The 26,915-nt window shown below is 48.6% G+C and overlaps 2 protein-coding genes across 9 annotated transcripts in view; one reads left to right on the top strand and one right to left on the bottom strand.

Annotated features, from left to right (window-relative positions):
- Positions 1–20,061, bottom strand: part of ZDHHC3 (zinc finger DHHC-type palmitoyltransferase 3) — a 57,674-nt gene extending 37,613 nt beyond the window's left edge. For 5 of the 8 annotated variants that reach the window (XR_004677912.1, XM_034998473.1, XM_034998476.1 and 2 more), the window contains exons 1-2: positions 19,817–19,925; positions 2,839–3,168 (exon numbers count right to left, since the gene is read on the bottom strand). Coding sequence is in view for 7 of the 8 variants with exons in the window: in XM_034998473.1 (XP_034854364.1) it covers positions 2,839–3,144 (306 nt within the window). In the remaining variant the exon portion in view is untranslated. Of the gene's footprint in view, positions 1–2,838; positions 3,169–6,190; positions 6,285–19,816 lie in introns of those variants that run through there. The other 3 variants (XM_034998474.1, XM_034998475.1, XM_034998478.1) reach the window with 3 other exon arrangements.
- A 77-nt stretch (positions 20,062–20,138) lies between these two features.
- The window catches only part of EXOSC7 (exosome component 7), a 36,077-nt gene continuing 29,300 nt past the window's right edge, over positions 20,139–26,915 (top strand). Inside the window, exon 1 of the mRNA XM_034996812.1 lies at positions 20,139–20,213. Coding sequence (XP_034852703.1) covers positions 20,157–20,213 — 57 coding nt within the window. The 5' untranslated portion in view covers positions 20,139–20,156. The remainder of the gene's footprint in view (positions 20,214–26,915) is intronic.

Below are 26,915 nucleotides of genomic sequence, written 5' to 3'. Positions count from 1 at the left end.
GATGCCAGGCCAGAAGCCTTCCCGCCGCCCGCCTCCCAACGTCCAGTTCCCTGACTCACGTGCCTTCTAGACACCAATGACCTCGCACGAAGTTGTCTGATCCTGACCCTGCACCAGCCCTAAACCTGGCTCTCTGCTCACGTGTAATATAGACACAGTTGGCCAGAACAGAAGCCTTGACTTCTCTCCAAAATCTGTTCTCGACTCTCCCATTTAATAAACGGCACCAGCAATCCCCTAGCTGCTTGAGCCAAGATGCTGGAAGACACACTCTCGTCCCTCTCCATTCTGTCGGGCCCTACCCCAAACCAATCAGAGCAGAATCTCTGGGGGTGAGGCGCAGGCGTCCGTACTTCTTCAAAGCTCCCTAAGGGATTCTAATGTGCAGCCAGGTTTGAGAATTAGTGGCTTAAAATACACTCCAAATTCAACAGCTTCTGTTCAGCTTCACTGCTCCCACTTTGGTCTGAGCCATCAACCATGTCGTGTGCAGACCACTGCCATCCCTCTAATCCTCCTGGGTCTCTGCTCCACCTCAAACCCCCATTACAAGCACAAGACACTGTTTTTTTTTAAAAATCAGGTCATGTCATGCCTCTCCGTTGGCTTCCCACTACATTGAGAGTAAAGAGCAAAGCTCTCATGAGGCCCTCAAGGCCCTGCACGATCTGGCTTCTGCAGTCCTACCTACCTCTTCCAGCTCCTCTTGCTCCCACTCACCACGCAGAGGTCACCCCGGTCTTAGTCCTGCTCCCCAAATACTCCAAGTGCATGCCTACCTCTGCGCTTTTGCACCTACTCTCTCCTCTTCCTGGAAGGCTCTGCCCTCAGGGGCTTCATCTGCCTGACTCACAGCTCCATATGGCACTGCTCAAGGCCTTCTCAGATCCCCTAGAGCTAAAGCAGGCCCCCTGTGCCCCAGAAAAATCACCACCACATCACCCCGATCACACTCTTCGATTGTCTTTAAAATACTTATCACTGAAATCACCTTGTTCGGTCGCTCACGTCTTCACTGCCTGACCCCCTGCGCTAGGACGTGAGCTCCAAGGAGGCAGGGATGCTGGTCTGTCTTATCATAGCTGCCGCCATTGCTCAGAAAGGCCCTCTCACGGAGGAGGCACTCAATGGGCATGGCATTCACTTTGTCCCTCATCAGGGCCCCCAGGGCTCTTCCTCAGGGCTGCCAGCATGATCCCTGTAAAATGACAACTGGGTCTCACCACTCTCACTCAAAATCCTCAGGGGCTCTGGACCACCCCTCGTCATCCAACTGCCACTGAAACCCATCCTCCTCCTCAGGTCCCACCATCCCACGCAGCTCCCGGGAGCCTCGAGGGGCCACACGCCTGCGTGCCCGCTGCTCTCTCGGCCTGGCCCACCGTCAGGGTCTTCCTACCCTGCCACCTGCCACTTCCCCTGCCAACAGACGCTGCTCTCGCAACAACTGGCCAGTGCGACACCCAGCAGCCGTCCTCGTCGGCTAGACTGGTTCACGGCTGCTCCCTTGTTTTTCCACAGCAACCCGGGCTTTCCTCTGCCGCAGCCTTTGTCGCATGGGGCTGGCCTCACCCACCTGTCTTCTCTAGACAGAGGGCACTCCGGTTGGAACCACATACAGGTCTTCCCCCTGCTTCTCGACGTTTGCATTACGTCACTTGGCCTTTACGAAAGACCCACTTTAGTACCTGTTTCGGCCAACGCAAAGACATCTGGAGAGGATGTTCGCTTTTACAACATGCGAATTGCTTCTTCGCTTGTTGCCGTTTGGCTTATGAAAGGTTTCACAGGAACGCTTTCAGATAGTGGGGGAAACCTGTACGCCAAGCCCTTCAAGGGCTGGCTGACTGGTGACCCCATAAATGGTGCCAGCACGTGCGGGAGAAGAGGTGCTATCTGGACCGGCTGTTGATGTGTAATCGAGCTGGGAAAGCTGCTCTCCCTCGGGATGGATTAACAATCCACCGCCTGAACCGGCAGGAAATGGAGCCCTTCAAGGAGGGAACGAGCCCAGGACCCAGGGTCTCTATTTTGCTCTCCCTGGGGCTCACAGAAACAGAGTCTGGGTGGCCAGTGCCACGGCCAGTAGGGGTGCTTTCCTTCTCTTAATTTCAACATACTCGTCCTACGCACTCAAACAATTAAGCCACAGGAGGTCTTTATCAAATCACGCACTCTCGCTTTTCCCATACGAGATAATGAACAGGAACGGAGGGTTTAATACCACGGTACGTGACGTTCAGTAGCCACTTGCACAGCTTGGTATATTTAGCTAAGTCATCAGGCAGAACACCACCGCTCTACCCACAGATATTCACCAAAAGGCACTTGCTGCCGCCTGAAACAGGCTTGTCCAGCTTTTCAGCAAAAGATGAGCCTCGCCCAAAGTGAAGGCCATTTCCGTGCAGGTTCCTGGAACTGGATATGGCTTTAATTTCAAGAGCACCTCGCTGCAGTCCTGTCTTCACTGGGAAGCCCTGCCCTGACCCAACCCCTCAGCATGCCCTCCACTCTGATGATCTGTCCCCAGTCTCCATGGTTATCTGACTGTGCCTTTCGAATGAACACGAGGCTAGGTTTCCGCTAGGCCAAACCCCTCCCGTAGCAGGCTCCATTACCATATACACCCGTGTACATACAGGTTCATCCAGCCAAGACAGAGAGACGCTGTGGCACAGATGGTGTCCCCTCGGGGGGGCCTGAGTTCACTTTCCCACCCCGGCCCTGGCCCTCCTGTTCTCCACATTCCCAAGGTCCAGGGGAACATGCGGGCTGTGGCCATGCCAGGGCCAGAGGAGGAGAGTGTGGGCTGGTTAAAACAGGCCCAGACATACTCACGGGGTCCGTCAGCATGGCCCGGCAATGGGACGCCAGGGCCAAGAAGGCCAGCAGGTTGAACACGACTCCGTTGACGATGCTGTACACGTAGTCTCGGGATGGAATCAGCATGACAAAGAGGACCACAAACTCCGCATAGAGGACCAGAAACCAGGTGACAATGGCGCAGGCAATGCCACAGCCGTCACGGATAAACCACATGGTTCCCACAGGACCGGGGTGGGGAGGTGGGACACACTTCTCTGGCTGGAGGTACTCTGGCTTCCGCTCAATGTCTCGGAAGTGGTGGGTGGGGATAAGCATCATAAGCTATTCTGTCCATACTGGCATCTGGAAGAGAGAAGAAAGGACCCAGAAAATTGGTGGTGTCTTGTTATCAAGGATATTTGACAAAATTACCTTTCTAAAGTGAGCCATGAGGGATGCCTGGGTGGCTCAGCCGGTTAAGCATCTGCCTTTGGCTCAGGTCGGGATCCCAGGGTCCCAAGGCCGAATCCTGCCTCTGCCTCCTTGCTTAGCGGGGAGCCTGCTTCTCCTGCCTGCCGCTCCCCCTGCTTGTGCTCTCTCACACACAAATAAATAAAATTAAAAAAAAAAACAACCTTAAAACTCAGTATGTAATGGGGCGCCTGGGTGGCTCAGCCGGTTAAGCATCTGCCTTTGGCTCAGGTCACAATCCCAGGGTCCTGGGGTCGAGCCCCGCGTCGGGCTCCCTGCTCCGCGGGGAGTCTGCTTCTTCCTCCCCCTCTGCCCCCCCAACTCGAGCTTGCTCTCCCTCTCTCAAATAAAGAAATAAAAAATCTTTAAAAAAAATAAATAAATAAATAAAATGTGAGTGCTTGGGACACCTGGCTGGGTCAGTTGGTAGAGCATGTGACTCTTGATCTAGGGGTCATGAGTTTGAGCCCCACGCTGGGTGTAGAGTTTACTTAAAAAAAAAAAAAAAAGAAAAGAAAAGTAAGTTCTCTTCCTTACTTCCTTCCGAGAGTTAACTTAGCTTTTGTGAAATAGGGCCACCTTGCCCAAAGCCTTCACATGACAGATATGCAAAGGGAGCCTTCCAAGGGCAAATGCTTCACCCAAGGTCAGCTGGAGCTGCAGCTGCACAAACAGGACACCAGTTCAGAAGTGGGGCTAGAACTCAGGTCTCTCTGTTTACTAGGGATCGATCTACCGGGAGGATGGTGTCAACAGATATGTTCCAGTTGTGACTTAAAAGACAAGACGGGGCACCGAGCACCAAGCCCTCTGGGAAAACTCTCTTTAGCATGGAACTGCTGCCTCTATGCCAAGGACAAACCCAGAGGCTGGTATTGAGGCTGTCTGGGGTTAATAGGGATGAGTAGGAGGAAAGGACCTGGTGACCTAGGATATCTTTGGACTCACTGTCCAACATTCTCCTGTTTGGGCCATAGGACTGAAAAACCCCGGATAGGGAAGGTTCTTGAAACCAACTAGGTTTTTCAGTCCTGTGGACCAAACACTTGATTTCCCAGGAATCAGAGACTCCCTGAGTTCTGCCCTCCTTGCAGGTGATGGGGTCAAGTGGAGAATGTTGGACAATGAGTCCAAAGATGCTTCCGCACCACCTGGCTGTGAGGCTTCGTGAGCCTTCGTGTCCTCACCTGTGGAGATACCCCCCTTCCCGCCCCAGCACCCCCTCCCAGGGCTGGTGTGAGGCCCCAGAGAGCTGGAGGTGCTCCCGATGAACGCTGCAGACTATAGCAGCCCACATACCACGGACCCCACACACATGGCATATTCTCTCTAGGAAAGACATCCATTCCTTCCAAAACAAGTGCTGAGCAACACGCCCCTTCTTCCTAGCAGCTGCAGCCCGCGTCTCTGGAGACAGCAATGAAGTAACTCAGGATCGATAATAAAGTCGATCTGTCCACAGCACGCGCTACAAGATGCAGCAAGTACACATTTCCTTCCTCTGATTCCTTATCTTACACCTGGCGGCCTGTTGCTCACCAGGCCGGTTTCTCAGTCAGCAACTGCGCCCGCACAGGCCAGCCCCAGATGGAGGCGCCACAGAGCGACCACCGGAGCTGTCTACAGCACTGCGAGCGACATCTTTGGGCTTCTGAGAACTCCAGGCACTTGGCAGCGGAGGCAACCATTCACAAGGAGCGCGGCTCTGCGTGTTTTTCTGGAGGCCAGGGCTCTACGGGGCATGGGCAAACCTTCAGTGGTTGTGCTGGGCTTTCCTCACCCTTTGGCCTTCTTGCTCCCCAGCCCTCCTCCCCAACAAAGAGCCTCTGGACTGAATATGCTGTAGTCCTGACGAGTAAGGACGTGTCCAGAAAGCTGAGCCGGCAGTCACTGCTACTCAAATTGACAGACATTCTCGAGTCGCAAGTTGCAGAGGCTAATAATGAAAGAATAAGGCCAGGGCCTCCCCTCCCCAGGATGGCAGAGAATTAGTGGCCGAAAGGCAGTTTGATGCGTACCATGTACTTGTCCAAAGAAACATTGACTCAACAAATAGAGTGACTATCACATGCTGGGTACACTGTGCTGGGAGCTGAGGGTCGGGAAGTCGTGACATATGGAATAACCATCCCAAGTAGAGTAAAAGCAGTGGTTCCCCACAGGCCGTCAACCAGAATCTTCGAATAAAGCAACCTTGTGCTCTCCACGAGACAATGGCAATTGGTGCCGCCAGCGACAACCTAGAGGGATGAACGATGCAAGGACACCCTTCTGAGGCGCTAAATGGAAGGACAGCAGGAGCTTGCAGACTGGACCCGGGCCCAGCAGATTCTAAAACTCTAAGCTCCATTCAACCAAAAGCCAACAAATGAAAAGCTGAAATCCCATGAAATCCCATGAGTCCAAAGCTGATCAAAGCTCACCACTTTGATAACTCCCACAGGCAAGCATTCTCTTGGTTTTTCCTGCTGCTGTACAGGTCTGTAGGAACCCAGGCTCTAAACCCATAAAGTTGTACCAGACCACAGCCACGCCAAAGACGTATTGTCTCTGTCTGCTTTTGCATTACAATAGCCCCGCTGAGCAGTTGTCATGAGACCGTATGACCTGTGAGCCTAAAGCCTAAACTATTTACTCTCTAGCTTTTTTTTTTTTTTTAAGATTTTAGTAATCTCTAAAATATTTAAGTAATCTCTACACCCAATGTGGGGCTCGAACTCATGACCCCGAGATCAAGAGTCGCATGCTCCACTGACTGAGCCAGCCAGGCGCCCCTACGCTCTAGCTTTATACAGAAGTTTGCTGACCCATGGTTCGAGGCGGTTGTTACCCACCAGATAACTGAGATTTGTCTTGGCTCCAGCTTTCCCTGCAGAACAGCTCAGTGTGTCAGAAATGGGTGGTTACAACTCACCCCGCCCCACCCATGTCTGTGGCAGCAAAACCTCCTGTCATCTGCAGCCCGAAGGTCATCTCGCTGAAAGCCGTGTACTCCATCAAGATGTTCTTCAATTAGCATAAAAGGTGTGGTTTTCTGCAATGGATGATCACTGAAAATAAATTTCAGAACAATGCTCCCTTGTAGATACGTATTTCCAGTGATTACATTACACTCATAGTATATTCAGACCAGTTGACTGTATTCGCTCGTCAATTACTCATTCTTGATTGTACACATGGCAACAACTTGACTAATGTTGCATATGTGTGGTTTTGCTGAGGAACAGACCCTTCCACGTAAGTAAATTTCCCAGTAACTGTGGCTTGTTCCTGAGCAGATACACGGTTTAACCATTAGGATGGTTAAGGTGGAAATAAAAAATAAAACATGGAAGTAAAATAAAAAACAGACCAAAAAAAAAATATATATATATACTATACCTGCTCCTGCCTTAAGTACAATAACCATCCATTTCTTTGGAATGATTTAGTTATTACTGGGCATATCAATTACTGGAATGTATCAGGGAATGATGTCCTCAGGGGTCATGGAGACTCACTGAGCTCTTGGCCTCACACCAACTGGCCTGTGCAGACTACTAGAATTCTAATTCCAACATCTCCTTTGTATGGTTCTTTGTCTTCCTCTTCCATTCCTGGCTACTGTCATTCCTGTGCCTATAGTTGCCACCCCCCCTGACAAATTCTCCATTTATGACCGCTAATTGGCTGTGGGCTGGAAAACAAATAAAACTAAAGCCGGTTTAGTTTTATTTGTTTGTAAAAGAAGGGTACTCATTTTCGGTAACAGGCCTTTAGGGAACACCTGCTATGCTCTCCCACCACACAGTTCCTGTGGGCTGGAAGCCCTGTCTTTTCATCAGCCCAGGGCCTGGCATGTAGTGGCCATTTACCGTGTGTGTTTGTTACCCAAATGCTTGAGTATGATGCCAGAGCTCTGTGATCCCAGGCCCACCTCTGGAGGCCCTGTCTGCTTCCTTTCAGGGGTGTGGCCATATCCTAGACGGTGGAGAGTGCACCAAGTAGGACTGTGAAGTAAGTGGACTGTGACTCTTTTTTAAATAACCAGAACGTTCCATCCTCAAACAATGTGGGACCAAAGAGTGTATAGAGGAGCTCTGTTTTCCCCTCACTGGTGAGGGAGAACCTGTGATCTGGGCCAGCACCCAGCCAAGGGCACACTCGGCAGAGTCAGACACCAAGTACTGAACTCAAGTTCACATTCCAACCCACACTTTAGCGTTTCAAAATATCCTGCTCAAAACCAATCAAAGCACATGGCGGTGAAGAGTTTATTTAACCCCAAGGCCCCTCAAGAGCAATGGGAGCAGCCTTCCAATAAGGATCTGTTCCTTAAATTAGTCAACTGGAAATCTTAGAAATACGGGGAAAACCTCACCTCAAGCAAATTGTTCACTTTCCCTTCATTCTGCCCCTAATGACCACAGCAGGAGAGGCAAATGTTGACCTTTTTTCCTTTTCTATTTTGAATTAGGTAAACTCCAATCCTTGGGGTTGAGGAGAGGCTCTTTGCCCATGACCGACTGCCCACGAGTCCTTGCTTGTGAGCGTTGGGCAGACTGTTGGCTCAGGCCTCTGGGGTGTGCACACAAGGAGGCTGGTGGGTCCGGGGACCTTTAATCCTGCCCACCAGCTCACACCCTCAGAAGGACGGCCCCTCCAGTCCTCCCCCCACTCCACCCCTTTTCATCCCATTCCCTTGCCCTGTTGACTCTCTAAATTCTCCTGTCTTCATTTCAGTTCAATTCAAAAACATATTCCTGGAGCAGCCACTAAATGTAAGCAACTGCGCGGGGGCTCACACACAAGGGATGATGAGGACAATAATGTGTGTGTGCTGCCCAGTTCAGGCCCTGCCATTCCCCTCTGCCAGCTCCCGATCTGCTAAGACTAGTCTTACTTGCTTTGCCCTACTTAACCTGTAAGTCCCAGTTTGTTCGGCGTTAGAGCCTGGTATCTGGCAGGAGTATGTGCTCAAATCATTTCTTGAGTGAATGGATGCAGAAATCGGACAGACCTACCCCACAATGACCTTAACACACAGGTTTCTAATGAACAGCACAATGGAGAGGCAAATAGTACGTCCCCCCCAAAAAAACAAACAACAACAAAGCCCAGAAATGAGATAAATAGACTTTCTCATGGCCCGGGCATCTAAAGGGAGAGGATCTGAGCAGGGTACGGAGCCAGGTGAAGCGTTCTGTTCAGACAAAGGCAGGGAGAGTGGTGACGCAGGTTGGGGGTGCTGGATGTCTGGGGCTGTGTGCGAAAGTGTGCGCATACATGGGCTGTGTTGGGACTAGGACTAGGAGGTGGGGGGCGCTAAGTGGAAATGAAGCGCTAAAGGTAGGATTATGTTATGTAGGCTATGTTTTACAAGGCCTCGGGCTTCAAGGTGAGTTGGGACTTCACCCTGGAGGTACTGGGGAGGCACCCCAGTCTCTGAGGAAAACTATAAGGACCGTAGTCACGCTGTGGTAAGGGCGCTCTGGCACTAACAGGCAAGACAAAATGAGACAGACAAGAGGTCTCCGAGTCCACCAGATGCCAACGAGCCCGGGGAGGCACTGAGGCAACAGGCCAGAGATGCAGTTGGGTGGAACTGGGTTTTCTGATCCTCTTCCATTTTGTTTCCAAAGAAAGATCTAAAACAATGATCATTTGGCAATTTTAATTATACTAATCTATGTTGTACTGCTTTGGCCAACGGTTCTAGAGCATTAAGAAGAGCTGGCTTTTCCATATGTTAGTAATCCATGCCCAAAGTCATTACTCTTCTACCTGGTGGATGAGCACACTGAGGCCCAGAAAGGCGAAGGGACTAAGCCCTGGGGGTAAGGAAGTCATAGGAGGATTCACAGTACCAGAGGAGTTCTAGAGCTCCCGGGAGCTAGCGATCAGATGATAAGGAAGATGCAGTGTTGTGTCAGAATGACCTTCTGGGAGCTCTGCTATCCGAGAATGTGGGAATTCTGAGGAAATCATCTAGTCTTCCTTCTTAGAGTTTCAGAAGCAAAAAACAGAAATGACTGATAGTGATCATTTTCTAAAACAAGAGCAAAAACAAAATCCCCCTACACCTGGTCCACAGAATTGCCTCCAGATCTATAACTCACATGCTTCATTATACCTGACCACAGTGTGCCCCCCACTAATCCAGACAAGCAGACGCAAATCTATTTAGTGAAATGCAGTCTGGGGCGCTACAAGCCCCAGGGTTTGGGGTACTGGGTTGGTGCTGTGGTATGCACTCATGACTCAATTTCCATGCTGCCTATCTATGGCTGAGCAACACAAAGGGGTTTGAAAGGGTGGTGCTAATGGCCAAGCTCACAGGTCCCATCCCACTGTGGCCCATCAGCAGGTTACCCAGGCTAGATGCCTAGCCAAGTGTTGACCATTAGTGATGGCAAGAGTTGCCTGTAGTTACCCATCATTTGTTGAACGGTGGGCAAGTCCTTATAAATCCATCACCTGCCCTAAGAAAATTGACCCAAAGCCCAGGCTTTATGCGTAAGGGTCAAAGCCACGACCATCACATAAAACATACAAGTTCTGTACTGGAATGTATTAGAGCCCCCACAACTCCACTGTTCTCCATCCAGCAAGTGTCCCAGGAACTGCAGATCCTCTCAGATTGCCAACATCCCTGGCTTTCACGAGATAAGATGCTATCCCGAAGTCCCGGATTAGTTCAGCTAGATCTAAAATCCTTACAAGCATCTCAAAGTACTTTGTGAAGATTACTTTCCTAAGACACCACACCCACTCACATTCTCACATCCACACATGCATTCATGCACAGCACAGAAGTAGGTTTTGGGGGCTGCTCAGATTAAAGTAGCATTAACACACCCAACCATTGAAATATCTGTACACAGACTGGCCGAATAAACTCAAATCAGGTGCAATTATTTTCCCTTGGCTTAGAGACAAAGGTCATCCAAACACTCCAAAAAAATTTTTTTTAAGGATTCAACTTTCTGGGTCCCTAGTAGTAGGAACATATAGTTCATCTATAGATCAACTCAATTTCATCAACTCCTTAGTTGACGTCATGAATATCACCAAGGTAGTAGAAACCCTTAAATCAGAGGCTTTTAACATAGGTCAGCATTTGTTTCAGGTGAATAGTTAACATTTTAATAAATCTAGTATTATGCTGAATTGCTGTTGGGGGGGGGGGGCTGGTCTGATATCCTCTTGAACTTGCCCTAAACACTGAATTCTCACCTAAACTAATTTTTACTACAGTTAAAGAACTCAGTCTACCCTTACACAATCACTTAAAAGGGGACTAAAAGGTCCCCTGAAAGAAGGCAGCATCTTTTCTGGTACTTCTATCATTTTTCTCAATTGAAATTCATTTTAACGAGTATATCAATAACCTCCTATGGCTTAAATCCTACTGTCTCAAAAATGTGGTGTTTGCCTCTTTTAGAACTTCTCACATTTCAGAGTGATAGACTTAAAAGCATTCAAAAGCCAGCCCTACAACTTCAAAGATAAATAAATGGTCCATGCCCTAGAAGCTTTAGGAAGGTATCTGAAGAAGTAGAAAACCAATTTATCTGAGCTACAATTCTCTTAATTTGTGTAAGGATCTAAAAGGGTCATAAATTTTATACCCATTTTTAGAGGGTTCTCAGAAAAAGAATGAACCATGAATCACTATGTTTGAAATATTTCATTAAAAAAAAAATGAGTCACTAAACTTTTTTTTTTTTTTAAAGGTAAGGGTGTAGTTCAAAGGAAAGGTGCCTTATCATCTGCATCACAACCCACCAGCCAAGGAAGGCGTCCAGGCAAGCAGAACGCCCTGGACTGTTCTAGAAGATCTTTACCGACAAGTCTACATGATTCCTCCCTCTGCAGGAGGGTCTGTCCTGCTCTGCCTGTCTCTTGTCTTCTGATGTACTCAACCTTCAACAAAACGCTTGAAAAAAAAAAAAAAAAGTAAAACATCACACCCTCAAACCAAACCCTACAGACATTAAGGTTCACCGAGAAAATCAGATAGGGGTCGGTAAGTTAAATTTGCCTTCTGGCCTCCTAACTGGCCACCTTCTTATAAAACAGATTCGTGTGCATACTCAGACTTCTAACAGTAGGCCTTCATTTCAGAACAAAGTCTGGGATTTGGGCAGGTCATGGACGCTAACAGTTCTCTCACTTACCACAACGGACTATCGTACCACAACTGGCCAGTTCACCACCTCCTGACTTTCTAAATCTACTAAAAAAATACACACCTGATGTGGGAAACAAAGGCAGAAGAGAACTTATTAAATTTCCTTACTACCTACGGCCCATTGACAAGTCCTTGAAACAGGGAGAGTGACCTTCCTCTAGGGACTCAACTGCCTCAATGTTGATACTAAGGGCAAAAGGCAATCTTAGCCCAATCCCCAGCATCCTGTAAGTTTACTTTAACATAAAAATTCCTTTGGAAACTTCCTTTACCTCTACCCCCCAAGATACATGTTGACAATCATCCCAAGCATATGACCCACTGATATACATCTGAAGGGTCTCATGACTGAGTTTCTACTAAACAGTAATAAATGACCTTTCCTAACAATAGCTAGCCCCCTCAGGATCCTGGAAACCTTGTTTCCAAAATACCTGGGAGGTTTACACTATGCCTAAACCCCTCCCAACTTGAAAGTATACAATGGGCCACTCCTCATGACCCCAGTGCAGCCTTCTGCCCACAGGTCCCACCCCGGGCTTTAATAAAACCACCTTTTTGCACCAAAGATGTCTCAAGAATTCTCTCTTGGCCGTTGGCTTCAAACCCTAATGTCTTTCCTACATCACATCCACAGAGAGGATGCCATAATATAGGTCACAAACATTGGGAATCAGTAGAAACTACACTCGTTTGGGTAACACATTCTCCTTTCCCCTTTTATAGGTGTACCTTATGATACGTTATAATAATGAGGAAAATTAATGAGACTTTAAAACAAGACCATGGGCGCCTGGGTGACTCAGATGGTTAAGCGTCTGCCTTCGGCTCAGGTCATGATCCTGGGGTCCTGGGATCGAGTCCTGCACCGGGCTCCCTGCTAGGCGGCGAGCCTGCTTCTCCCTCTCCCTCTGCCTCTCTCTCTCTCTCATGAATAAATAAATAAAACATTAAAAAAAATAAAATAAAACAAGACCATGCATAAGATGAACTGGTTTAAAAAAAAAATCACTATCTGGGTCAGAATTTTAGACCTGCAAGAAACCTTAAAGACCATCTATTAGATTTTAGCCAAACTCCTTCTGTTTCATAGATGAGGAAATCGAAGTCCATTCGAGACTTTGTCTAAAAGTTTTAGACAAAACAGGCAGTGCTGTCTCCAGGAATGGAGATGGGCACCAACATGAACCAAATGCCTATGATGACTGAGGACTTAGATAAAGCAGCTCATTGTAATTCTTACAACAACCCAGCACCTCGACCTTCTTACACGTCAACCCAGTGAGGTGCAGAAGTCTTGAGTAATATTCCCAAGGTCATACAGAGCAAGGGAGTGGTAAGACCAGGACTCAAAACCAACTCTGCTTGCCACCATAGACCACAGTCTGAGCACAGCACATGGCTTTTTCTTTTTTTTTCCCAGAGAGGGAGGGGAGGAATGACCAAATAGGAAACATGATTTCTGCTTCCTACTCCCTCACACAGTTGATGGACCTGAGGAAAAGTCACTTCAACTTCGCTTTGATGGCTTCATCTCTAAAGTGACTGGGAAGGACTAGATCTCTAAGATTCGTGATTTCTTTTGAAAAACCCAAGAAATGGACTCAAAACAGGCATTCCTTCCACTAGCTCCTGGAAGCCTGAAATTTTTTTTCTTTCTTCTCTGAGCCATTTGACTGACTTCTGGCAGCTGTCTCTTCAACGGATCATGACACCCCCCAGACTACCTTACACACGCTGGCTCTCAAACACTCAGTCTTTCAGAAAGAGACTGCAAGGACTACCTGACCTCTTCCAAACTCTGGTCCAGCCTGTTCTCTAGATGAGTAAAGAAATGAAGCTCAAGGAGTGAGCTCAAGTTCCATAAAATGGTTAGAGAGGTGGCAACTTCCCCCCTCAGTTTAGCAGACGGTATTTACCCCTGGCTTGTGCACCCATCTCCCTGCATGAACTCCTCTCCTTCCAGAAGTCTGCAACCCAGCAACAAAATCTTCCCAAGGGCAACAATGTATCACCAACCCAGCTACCTTCAACACTGCTTACCAATGAGTGTGTTACTCTCACAGTATGTGAACCTTTCCTAATCAGGTGCCCTGGCCTCCGGCAGAGTAGCTTCTCAGCTGCGCGTTCTGCCTGGCTCCTGCCACAGTGGGAGGCATGCTGAATGTAAGAGTGGGGCCCTGATTCTTCCTGGGTGTCTATTACCTGCCACGCACTGGGCTGTGCGCCCACGTCTCCTCTTTGATCTTCACATCTGCTCTATCTTATAGATATAGACCCTGGCTTTCCCATCCCCTTTTTGAGAAGAAGAAACTGAGGCATGGAGAGATTTGCCTAAGTTCATACTTCAAAGAAGCAGTGGAGATAGGGTACACTCCCCAGCCTGCTCTCATTCCAGAGCCTGCTTTTTACTCCTCACTGCCACCATTAATTTTGCCCCGTAACCAGAAAACCAAAGGGAAAGGTGGGCTGGTGCCTCCACCGTGACCTTGGGTTACTTACTGTTTGGCTCATGCCCACACATGGTTATGCGGAGATGGTGCTACTGGACGGGCCATGCGTTGCAGCGTTCACAGGCCACAGGCCTGAACTTAAGCATTCTGTCCTCTAAGATGGGGCCCTGGTTGAACACCAGCCAACATTTGGAAGGACTGATCCTGCCTTAACCTAGGAAGCAGGAAGGATGTGAAGCTTCAGCTTGGACAGTCACCCTAGGACTGAGTCTCTAAAATCTGCTTCTGTTGGAGAATGCTTCTTGGGGGGCCAAGTTCCAGCACGCTGTTTTTTCGGAGAGAGAGCCCGCCCATGCTAGGCAGAGACCAACCAGCAGGGCCCCACCTGAGGGTGCTGAAAATGGCACCTGCCCCCACATTGTGCCATGGGCAGACATGCAGCCACTGTGACATCACCCAGGCAAGCGCTTGGCTTTTTTAGGGACTAAAAGCAGAAGGCCCTTGGAGGGATCTAAGAGAAGAGCGAGGGGAGAGCAAGAGAACCAGTTACTGCAATGGCACCAGGAGGCAAGAAGGGAAGCCATTAGCTTTAGATCCCTGCTGATGCCACTCATCCCAGGAACCCTTAAGTGCCATGCCAGAGTGGAGCCTTGGGAAGAGCTTGGGACCAAGGAATTGGGCTGTCCACGTCCACGGCCCCTGCCTCCTTACTTGAGGGCTTCGGAGACAGAAGGGAGGCTAGTGCTAAGTGAATACAGACTGGGCTTGGAGTCAGGAGGCCACAGTTCTACTCGCACTCCTGCGGTTCACTACCTCCAATTTCTGGCCACACAGCTGCCCTCTCTGGGCCTCAGTGGCCTCATCTATAAAACGAGGGAAGACTGAGCTGCATGCTAAGATCCCTTGCAGGGTTAAGATTCTGACTCCTCTGTTCTCATGAACAAATGCAATTTTTTTTTGTTAATTTCTTGGATTTTATATGTTTACCAAAAGCATCCCTTAACTTCCTGTCCCCGTTCTTTGTTCCTATACAGAAATAAATCCACCAATAACTGTTAGCCATTTTCCTGAGCATGCTCAGTTTTTCAACCAATTACCATTTCCTTTTGTTAATTCACTTAATTTTTTTTTCAGAGTGGAAAAAGCACTACCAAAATGCATCAAATATTACAAAGTGGTGAGAGAGAAATCTTTAAAGTGAAGTAGGACCATTTTACATCGTTTAAATATATGTATATCCATGATCGGTTCTGAGCTTTACCATCTGGGAAAGATACACATTTTAGGGTAAAATGAGGTTTAGAACGGTTAACAGACCTGCTCAAAAATCACAAAAAAAGGATCTCTGGCAAAGCCCAGATCACCAGAATAAACAACCAGTAGTCTTTGCACTGATAGATCATTTTCTTCCTAATCATCTTGTCTTTCTAGATTTTTCTGCTGGTGTTTCTCGGTTTAGAAACGTATGCTTTGGCCATAGCCAAGTCAAAAGTTACTGCAACAGAACTGTGGCCAGATTTGCATCTGTCCCACTAGGCTTATTTTTCTAAGGTGAGATATCTATCCCACCCAAAGGGATTCCGTCCCCACAGACCCTGACCAGGAGAAATTCATGTCTCAGGTAGCCCAGAAAAATCCAGAGTTCAATTGCCAAGCTTCTACATACCAGAAAGGTTTATAGTTTGGAGGAGACTATGAAAAGATGGAGTTTTCCTGGTATTTCCTGGCATTTCTTGGACGGATAACTGAATTAGGTGGGACAGGGAACTGGAGCCTTCTTACCTTCACAGTTGAGAGCCAGGAATAACCTGGCCATTTGTCTCTGGAAATCTGCTTCCAAAGAGGAAAGTAAGTGATTAAGAACATGCAAAAACAGGAAGAAACTAGAGGCAGCATGGCATTTGCTCCCCTGCCCCGCCCAGAAGGTCAATATCCAGACCTCACTCCTCCATTTCTATTCGGATTCTGGGGCTATTAGCATGTGTATGTGTGTTTAAGTATCTCCAGATTTGCTAATCAGATGTGACACCCACCCCCCCCACCCCGCCCCGTTTGTTCACACATGCCCTAATTAAAGATCTAAGAAGCACCCTGCTACCCTCTCAAAATGAACACACATGAAGTCCGTTCCTCTAAATGAGAATAAGCTTTACCCGACGTAGTCCTATCAATTTTTCTACCACTGTAATTACGAGTTGTAATTTCTGGAAAAGCAAGACAGCCACAGACCTGTTGGCCTGACTGACAGGTTATTTATACTGAGTGTTTCTTCAGACAAGGCACAGGCAGGACAAATGAAAGTGTTTAAAGGAAACAGATCTATAGGGAAAATAGTCACTCGCTTTTGCTTTTCTGCAGTGCTGGGCTAATTGTAAAAATGCAGAGGTAAAGGCCTCGCACTTGGCTACCTCTCTTTGAGGCTGGGAAGATGTTCCCCTGCTGGGCTTTTAAGAGCTCTCTGCAACTTCAGCACCATGGACTCAGCATTGCCCCAAGCTCTTCTGTAACTGGTTTTATTGCTTTAATTAACCAAGGTTAGGTGGGACAGATTTACTTCATGTCATTGTTGCCTGGCTAGCAGCAGCTCTTTACCTCTCGCCCTTGATGCCTGGCCTGCACAATTAGCACCTTATTATAGGTTGGCCTCACGTCTAATTACCACACTGGCTCAATTGGGCACTTTATTTCATTGTCTTGTTTATGCGCTAGTTCGAGTGCCTGGGCTCTCCAGCTAGAGTAAATCCTCAACTCCTTTTAGGCAGGTATGTTTTCAGTTTCCCATCTCTGAGTCCACAAGAACACCTAGACACTCACAGGCATGGAAACAAATACTTCCTGTTTGAAGAGCTTCTAGATGTCTATTCTGGGAGTAAGGCACATGGTTGGCATCTGGGTCTCCATGCCTCGCCCCATCATCAGTCCCAGATCCATCAACCTTCTCTGTTGTTGAGGGCTCTTCTCAGCTCCTCTGAGTTAAGCTCCACTTGGCCTGTATGTAACCTTTCCCCTTATTTAAAAGGGTTGGCTGAAACAGACATAGGAGCGTCCCCTCAGCACCACGTTCAACGTTCCTTTAGGATAAGGATTCAAGGGATGTGAATTTATGCTTGAATAGATTCCCTCCTTTTGGAATAAAAACTAACTACAGTCTACAGGGCAGTTAACAATTCCATAACAAACACAGGCCTCCTTCACCAAATACTTTGGCAAATGAAGTATAGTCTGGTGGGGAGACTGCATAAGGGATGGTTAGGAGGGCAAGTATGGGGGGGTTGGATTGCCTGGTCTCAAATCCCAGCTCTGGCACTTTTAGTCATGTGACCTGTGACCCTGATCAAGACAATCAACCTCTCTGCACCTCAGTTTCCCAGTCTGTAAAATAGGGATAATAGTACTTGCCTCATAGGGCTCTTGTGAGGACCAAATCAGTTAATCATTGTAAAGTGCTTTAGAACAGTGCTTGGCACCTAATAAACACTATGTTATGTTAATGTTAATGTAAGTTAATGTTAAATAAAATTAACAGAGTACAGAGATTCAGAATGGACAGACCTACAAAACAATATGCCCTCCCCCCCCCCCAAGAATCTGACAATGATGGAAAAACATGCCGGTTTTATAGACTAAGGTGTTATTCTTGGCTTCTTGATTTTTCTGGCTAACACGCATTCTTTGACTTGCTTTAATAACCAAAAAAGAACTCTGAATTTATGAGTTTTAAAAATTATCACAACAAACATGATAAAAAATGTTCCGGCAGCACTGAAATATAACAGTTAGTGAAGGTGTCATTGTTTTAGTAGAGAATTTAAAATAAACATTTTACTGTTTATACCTCTCAGACCTACTTAGCCTAACATGTCAGACATCATTCATAATATTATTTAGCAAATACTGCCAACTCTTCTCCAGCAAGGAACCTTTAGTCAATTGCCAAGGGAATGGTTCAAATAGATGTTCTATATTTTCGAAGACATATTGAAAGATCTTTATATAAAGATGACTCCATGGTATCCAACCCAAATTCTTCTGTCTTTTCTGATCTGTCCATTTGCTGCCACTTTTTAAATCCTCAATCCTCTTAGATATCCTAGCTACTAAAGTTCCATGTTCATGGTCTCTACTTTCTGAGTAATCTCTAGAACAAAATATCATTTCTACCATCAGCAGTCCCTTGTTATCTCATCACAAAGCTCCTCACATAGAAACCAGGTGTCCAACCACACAGAGTCCTATGTACCACAACGGGTGGGGCACCTGTGCTTTCATTCGGAAGAAAAGCCTTCCGGCTTCACCTCTCCCAGTTTCCCTAGAGGGCAAAGTCCAACCCTCTAGGATGTCTTCCCTGTACGTACACCTATAAGAGAACTATGGAGACAAGAAACAACTGATGTCCAGTCTACTAGGAAGTGATCACTTATTTTGGAACTCAGCAGCTTACAGCTTAAGAATATGGGCAGGTACTTCTTCCCTGTACCCTCCTCTGGCCCACCTCCCTAATCCCACTATGTTCATGGTGCCATCATCATAGTTCTTTTTTTATTTTTATTTTTTTAAGATTTTATTTATTTATTTGACAGAGAGAGACACAGCGAGAGAGGGAACACAAGCAGGGGGAGTGGGAGAGGGAGAAGCACGCTCCCCGCCGAGCAGGGAGCCCGATGCGGGACTCGATCCCAGGACCCTGGGATCATGACCTGAGCTGAAAGCAGTCGCTTAACCAACTGAGCCACCCAGGCGCCCCCATCATCAGAGTTCTTAACCATGTTCTGTGGTTACGTTGACCCTAGAGCCTTTCCCTCTGCCTGTGAAGTTTCTCTGGGCAGAAGTTGTGTTTTATTTGTTTTAGTGTTCCAAAGTTGGCACAAAGCCCATCCATGTAAGCTCTCAATAGTTACCTATGAGACAGTGTCGAAGCTACTGGCTGAGAAATACATTCTTTAGATGATCAAGCTGTCAAGGGTTACTGTATTTTCACTTTTGAGAACGGGGAGGCTTCTTAAAAGAGGGACATTTGGAAAAGTCATCAGATCCCCTTCCTTCAATCACTTTGGGTTAACTTTCCCCCATTTACCCACATGACCTCTTTAAAATCTGTACCATACCCTATCTTGCCTCACCTTAATGGGCTCCTTCAGTGACCCTATATTCACCTTGCAGGTATCCATTCTGGATATCCAAGGCCCTACTCCCACTTGGCCACCGCCAGGGCTGGCTCCCCGCCCCCCCCCCCCCAGCTGTCTATAGCTCCCAGCGACCACACCATCAAGCCGAGGCTTCCAGCCATCGCTGGGAAGGGCTGGGGACCCTGGGCACTGTGCCCCTCGCCAGCGCCAGTTACCAAGACTCTGCCCCCTCCTCTCTTTGGGACAAAGCTCCAGCGACCACCTGGGGCAAGGGGGATCCTGCAAGGTTCTGGGTCAGCGTCTGGTCAGCCCCAGAGAGAGGGGGCACAGGTGGAATCCTTGGGGTGGAGTGAGGACGCCTCGGGATTAGTGGGCACTCACTCCCGGCCGGGACCTTTCCCACCGAGAACGAACTAAAGAGGGCTTCACCGCCTCTTCTTTTCAACCACCCTAGGGACTAGGGAAATGCGGGACGGAGGGCGGGGGGTGGGGGGAAGAGGGGAGGAGAGCAAGGAGACAGCCCCTCAGGCCAATCATGACGTCCGCCTCCTATAGCTCGGGGTCGGTCTCTCTTTCAGATCTCTCTCTCTTTCTCAGGTCTCTCTCTCTCTTACACACACACACTCCCTCTCTCTCTCTCTCTCTCTCTCTCTCCTACTTCAACTCCAGCTCTGAGCAAACTGCGACGCGCGCCTCTCCCCCTGCAAGTCCTAAGCTCCGGCCCCGGCCCGCGCCTCTGGCCTCACCCCAGCCTTTTCACTCAACCCCAGTTCCCCCACCCAACTGACCGTGAAGCCGGAGGCAGTTCCCCAGTCCCAGGCCCCCGGTGGGGCTCCCGCCGTCGCCGCCGCCGCCGTCGCCTCCCCCTGCAGCCCCCGACCCGGGACCCGACCTCGGGCTGCAGCGATGGCTCCCCGGCACGAGGCGCCGCGGCTTCCCGGACTCGTCCAGACACGGGGCGGCGCGCAGGAGAAGCCCATCGAGCTGCCGGCGGTGGCGGCAGCGGCGGTGGCTGCAGGAGCGGCCGCCGCGCAGGCTGATGACGAACGGGCGCGGGGGCGGGGGGGCGCGGTCGGCGCGGGGGCGACGCGAGAAGATGACGTACGACGAGCGGGGCGGCTCGGCAGCATGGCGTCCGTGGCGCTGAGTGAGGCGGAGAAGGTGTATATCGTGCACGGCGTTCAGGTAGCTACGCCGCGGCGTCAGCCACCGGGTTTCCCCTGGCGCTGCGGGTGGCGGCGCGCCCTCGCTTCGCTCGGGAGGAGGCGGCCAGGCGACGTGCTGGGTTTACCTGGTGATTAGACAGCACTGCGGCCGGCGTTTGTATTTAGGACCTCACGACGAGGGTCCACTTAGGACTGTGTGCGTGCTTGAAGCCTTCCGCGTCTACAAGGTTCCAAACCTGGGTGGGAAGGCGGTCCCTGAGGCCTCTTCTTAGCGAAGGAGCACCGCCCCCAGGGCCGTCTCTTCAGCCTTCGGGAGTCGCATCACTGGGCTGAGGCTCGCTTTTCTCAGCTAGGAAACGGGGGTTGGCGGTAGGCATCTGGCCCGCTCTTCCTTACCTCGTGGTTGGGAAGCACAGGGAGAGAAGGCAGTGAGGTGAAAGCGCTTTGAAAATACAAATTTCCTTACAAATAAACGGGGAAGAATGTTTAAAAAGCGGCTCTACGGCCAGTGGCACTTAGTTCTAAGATCCTCAGAGGCAGCTGTAACTGTGTTTAGATCTTCTGTGGTCAGTTTTCAGTCCCTGGAGTCAAGACCACTCCAGAGCGAGAGTTGGAGAATGCTGGGTGTAATGAGCTACCAAGGAAAGCCAAGTGTGGCCTTCTTGTTTGTAACCTACCCAGGTTAGAGACATCCCCAGACGTCTCGGTAAAGCCTAATGAGAATCCTGAACTTGGCTGTAGAGATCTAATCATTTTGCGTTTTACTTTTCACATTCAGTCCAGTATGGTCAAATTCAGCTTCTGGCGTCCCCTTTCCGTCAGCCATTGTTTCCTTTATTATTTCAAAGATGAATAAAGTAAAGGCAACGGAATATAACATATATGCTAAGGGAGTGGTATGGTTAGTGGAGGTCAAAGGAGCTATACAATATTGGGGGCTGTGATGCTCTGAAGGCTTCCCTAAGGAGGCGGAATTGCTTCCTTAAATCCATGTCGTGTCCTTCCTGTGTATATTTTCAGGACTCCATATTCATTCATTCAACCTAGAACTAAGCTAAACTCAAGGGATGGGAAGGAGGCTGCCCTTATATAGCTCCCATGCTAGAAGGAAGAGACAAATTACAGATCTATTTGTGTGTTTGTATGTAAAATTGTACTGATAGCTGTGAAGGAAAAAAAATCAGGGACCTGGTCTAGTCCAGGAAGTCAGAGTAGGCTTCCCTAAGGAAATAGTATTTGAAATGAGCCCTCAGCTTGCTTAAGAATTAAGTAGGCTTGAGCCTTCCAGGAGGAAGACATAGCGAATCTGCAGGCTCTCGGAGTAAGTGTGGAGCCACAAGGGTGGGCTGGGGGTAGTGGTGGAAGATCAGGTTGTGGAGGTGGCTAGAAGCCTGATCTTAGGGGGTTTAGATGCTCAGACACTCCTTCCTCATGGATCTTGGGAGGTAATAATCTGTTATTTGGTACCTTTAAAACCTAGCCAGTGTCCAGCGCTGAGTAGGTACTCAATGACATTGAGTAAGATAGGTCTTAAAAGGGAGATCAGTTGGACACTTTTTATTTTTAAAGTTAAACCTCGGTCTTACCAGTACCATGAACCTAATATTAGGGCCACAGTTGTTGGTAAATGTTTTGCTCTGTGTATCATGGAGCCATGCAGAGTAACTGACTTTAAATAAATCTCTTCAGAAGGACTATTAGTGTTGGCTACAAATTTGCTCTATTTATGGAGGAGGGAAACAGAATTGACACCATCTGAATAAAAGTCAGAAGGCAGGTGATTAAGCTTCCCATGGGATCTCCACTGACTCAGTTCTAAAATCACCTCAACTTTTGTTTTGTTGGTCTTTGAGTGCGGGCAGTGCACCTTATACAGTACCTAACCAGAATCCTGTTCTTGCCTGTATCTGTAGACCTACTTGTGGTTTTTTTGTTTGTTTGTTTTACTTTTCACCTTTGGTCCAGTATGGTCAGTTTTAGCTTCTGTCATCCCTTTTCTTTCAGCCTTTGATTCCTTTACTATTTCAGGGATATTTCATCTTGGTTTGGTGGTAGTTAGAAACAGTTGAAATTATTGTTTTTTAAAGATTTTATTTATTTGTCAGAGGGAGAGAGCAAGAGAGAGAGGGAGCGCACACACAAGCAGGGGGAGCGCGGCAGGCAGAGGGAGAAGCAGGCTCCCCACCGAGCAAGGAGCCTGATGCGGGACTCAATCCCAGTCCCCTGGGATCATGACCTGAGCCAAAGGCAGACACTTAACTGAGCCACCAAGGCATCCCAGAAGCAGTTGAAATTAACCTCACAGTGTATGTTGAGGACTCAGTTGCTAGGAATGGTAACCAACAAACTCGCTCAAGCAAAAAAAGTATGCTTTAGAAGGTTACAAGTGTTATTCCAGGAATTCAGGGTTGCCTTCAGGCTCTCCCTTGCTCATCTCTGCTGCTTTTTACGCCTCTGTTTATTCTTGCCTCTCTTCAGACTGGTCTTCTGTTTCTCAGGCCATGTAGTAGGAAGAATGTGGCTACCTCTCAGCTCCTGGGATTACAGTTCCTCTGTATATAAGAAGCGATCCCTTCTAGTTCAGTTCCAACGTCATGTTTCCAGGGAGTAAAATCTCTTTGCTTCAGCTTGGGTCAGGTGAAAGGATGGACAGAATCATTAGGCTTAAAAATGGCCACTGGGAGGATGGGGTACACTTGAGAGAAAGCAGTTTGTGAGCAAGGAGGATGAATCGTATCAGGTCCTGAGAGAGTATGGAATCCCATTCAGATAATTCAGGGGACTTATATGATGTGACTATTTATAGTGGTGTGGGTGGCTTTCAGGGAACCTACAAGAGATACTGAGGAGCCCAAAGACTAGCAACCACAGGGAGTAGCTGTTACCCTTAGGCTGAAGGGGCCAAGGGAGGCAGTTGTGTTACCAGGTGCCAGTGATAGCTAGAACTGTGGAGGAAGAGCTACTCAACAGAAATTGTAGGCTTGGCCAGATGAAAGCACTGTCAGAAATGTGACCCAGCTAGGGGTGATAGGGATGGGGGGCGGGGAGCAAGTCCCGAGGCAGCTCCAGGCCTCTGCTTGTGGACCTTTCATTGGCCAAACCCAACCACAAGCCAGTAAAGGGAGTCCAGGTGATGCAGTTTGGAAGGAGTTAACCTGGTGCAGAGATGAGGCCAGAGAAGGATAGAGAAGGGATCTAAGGGAGTGGGACAGGATAAATGGAAAAGTTGATCAGTCAGTATTCCTAGTATATGATTGGATTGGTTTCTCTTAGGTTCCCTGTTACCCTTTGAAGCCTGAAATGTCCCACTCTGGTCAGGTACATATTATAATTTTTATGTTACTGAATCTTTGAAACCGGCTTGAAGGTGAGTATTAATTATTTCTATGTTAACAGATGAAGAACTGAGCTCAGACAGGGTCAAAGGTCACACAGAAAGTACGTGATGGAGCAGGGACAGAAATGCAGATCTGTGTGATTGCAGAGCACATACTTGACTTTCATGCAGTTCTCCTACTGCAGTGAAAGCCATTGTCTTCTCGTCCTTAAATAGGGTTCCCAAAGCAAAGGCCAGAGAGAATCCCCATTTCTACTTCTCTTTCTTTCTCTTTCCATCTGGAAGCATGTGAGCAAACAGGAAGGAAGAGGGGACGTTCTAGAAGTTCTGGACACTGCTCCGCCCCACACCATTTTTCTAGACTTTAAATAGTGCATGATATATACTGTATTGTTATCTTTTTAAATAGTATTTTCCCCACTTTTGTTATAAGTTCCTTTAGAGCCCTATTTGCCTTTCTTTGTACAGCTTTTGTTTTACCAACTTGTATACCAACTCGTATCTCAAACTCTTTTTTTCTCTATTTGCCATATTCAGGAATTGTGGGGGGCAGATTTTAGAATTTGCAGAATCTAAGATTTACCCTCTTTCGAGTTTGAGTAACTGGCTAGATGTGCGTTTTCTTCATGAGGAGACACAGCTAACCTCCATCTCAGCCCAGTGATTCTGAAGTCTTGAAGTACCTTTTATTCACCCGCAAAGTGCAGATTCCCAGGCTTTACCCGGACCTTCTGAATCTGTACCTTTGGGGCTGGAGCCTGGGAGTTGGATATTTTCATAAAGTGTTGGGAGATTTTCATACCGACAGCAGACATCTATGGGCAGACCACCGGCCTGGTCCAGCTGAGTCTGCTGTGGAGTCTCTGCTCCTGCCTGCCTGAGGTCACGTGGTCTCCCGCTGTGTTCTGTTCACAGGAGGAGTTGGGAGCCCGAATGGGCAGGGCTTCTTTCCCAGCTGCACCATTTACAGTGAGAACAATTGTACCTGAGTTTCGGAGCTAGCTCCCTCTGATAAAATGAGACTGTATCCATCTGGAGGGCAGAATGGGGTTGTGAGGAATGATGAGATGGGGAAATATAGAGTGCCTGGCATGTGGTCAACCGTGAAGAGATGTTGGCTCCTTTTCAAGCTTGTTTTTTCCATCAGAAGTATGGCTTTGTGCTGAACCATGCACACTGTATTCCCAACCTTCACAGTGACCCCACCAGGGGTTCAGCCTGGGGCTGTTGAGGGCTAAAGATTATTAAATTATCTCGAGAAAAAGCCGATTTGTGGCAAGGGCTAGAAAGTCCTGAGGCAGCTCCAGGGCACCGCATCTCATGGGCTCCACTGTGGATCCTGTGGTCCATGTGACGGTCTGCTTGTCTTTATGTCTGTGGTGACACCTCCACTTCTCTCTCCTGCAGTGTATCTCTTCTCTGCAGCACTTGCTGTCCAGCTTCCCTTCATCATGGTAAAATCTGTCACCGCCTCCCCTCCCCCCCCAGCCCCGGCCATTCTTCTGGGTGGCCTCTCCAGCCTCCCTCCATACCTGACCTGTCAGTTCCTCTTTAACTCCCTTCTTCTCAAGTATTTCCCAGGTCAGAGATCAGATTCCAAGGAGTCAGTTTCGTGCCAGAGGAGCTGGTTGCTCTCTGGATTGTGTGCTTGGGGTCAAGCCCCTACCACTGGCTCTAGCTGTTGGGGGCGGACAGTGACTTGGTCCTGTGGTCTCAGTGGAGTGGGAGGCACGGTAGGCTTCCCAGAGGTCTGCTTACTGGTGCCGTGGCCATGACCCGGACATTAAACTGGCCTTCATAGGTTCAGACCAGGCCCTAGCGATGGATTAGCCCCTCCAAGAGGCATTCCTCTTGGGGCCTTGTCAAAGCCATCTTACAGAATTTTTCCTGGCAGTTGAAGGGAGGTGTAGCTCAGCCGATGGTTTTAGTTTCTTTTCTGTGGCTCTAGCTTTCATTGCAGGCATTGTTGGCAGAACAGTGCAAAATAGGGGGAACAAGGCTGAGACTGGGGTCTTTAGCTGTAAAACTGAGCAATCAGTATTCAGCTGCTCAACCCGGCCATGCAGAGCTGGAGCCAGCGCCCAGGACTCTTGATTTTGAGCCCTGTGCCCTTCCCATTTGCGGGCCCGGGGCACAAAAAGCCTGCACCCAGGCACTTTGTGAAGTGAACGGAATCACATCCTTGAAGGGAACTGCGGACTACTCAATGCGCTTGGAAGGTGAATGAGGATGGACATCTGGTTTTGCCTGCTGTGACTTGGGCCACTGCCTGCAGAGCTGGATCTGATGTGGTCCTTCTCCTAAGTGGGGTCATTCTAGTGGGAGAAGCATTCTAGTCTCCATTCTGTAGCAGGTCCGAGGTGTTGGACAGGTCAGAGCAAGGTAATGGGGTGTTAACCTCACTGCCAAGGCCACAGTCTAAATTCTCCCAAGCGTGTTAGGTTAGTAGAGCTGACCTGTCAGCTTCCTTTAGTGAGTGATAGGACTGGGTTACTTGGGTCTGAGGAAAGTGGCTCTGGGTGGAGTCACTTGTCCTTCCACTCTGCCACAGGCAGTGAAACAGGTGCCTCAGTGACCTACCTCATCCATAAGCTCCCTCTAGGGCTGTTGTTTAAGGATTCGGTGAGCTGATACCCGCCCTAGAAGCAGGAGAAGGGAACTGTGCAGGGGGCACTTCTGTGTGCTACACTGTGCTGAGGGTCCCCTAAATGATTCCTGGCTTTTGGATTCTCCTATAATTCTGTAAGGTTGGGGTGATTCCTGCTTCCCAGACAGAGAGACGGTCTCCAAGCTGTTGAGGAGCTAACTTGCGCAAGGTCGCAAAGCTGGTATGTGACAGGAGAGATTTAAATATAGGTCGGGGGCGGCTGGGTGACTCCATCAGTTGAGCATCCAGCTCTTGGTTTTGGCTCAGGTTGTGATCTTGGGGTTGTGGGATGGAGCCTAACATCGGGCTCTGCGCTCAGTGGGGAGTCTGCTTGGGATTCTCTCTCCCTCTTCCTCTGCCCCTTTCCCGAGCATGCTCTTTATCTCTCACTCTCAAGTAAATAAATAAATCTTTAAAAAATACCTATATGGGTTGGAGGTGACTCTACCACACCACACCCAACTAGCAGGGGTGTTGTGATTGGGTGAGAAACAACTGGAAAGTCACTGGGAGCCGTCCCAGTCCCCTCTATCGAGAAGGACAGCCCTGTCCTCCACTCCATGGTGGTGCCCAGCACTTGTTGACATCTCTGTTGGGTTTTTGAATGGAGCTTTCACTGCAGGGCAGCCCCTGTTTAAATGGTCACACATGAATTAATTCCTTTCTTCTGAGTACTACTGGTGAATAAACATTTTGGTAGGGTATCTGGCTCTGAGCCAGACCAAGCAGGTTTGGGT

The sequence above is a fragment of the Mirounga leonina genome, unplaced genomic scaffold, assembly GCF_011800145.1.
Source record: "Mirounga leonina isolate KUSES-001 unplaced genomic scaffold, KU_Mleo_1.0 Mir_94, whole genome shotgun sequence".
Classification (NCBI taxonomy): domain Eukaryota; kingdom Metazoa; phylum Chordata; class Mammalia; order Carnivora; family Phocidae; genus Mirounga; species Mirounga leonina.
This window is presented reverse-complemented; position numbering and strand designations above follow the sequence as displayed.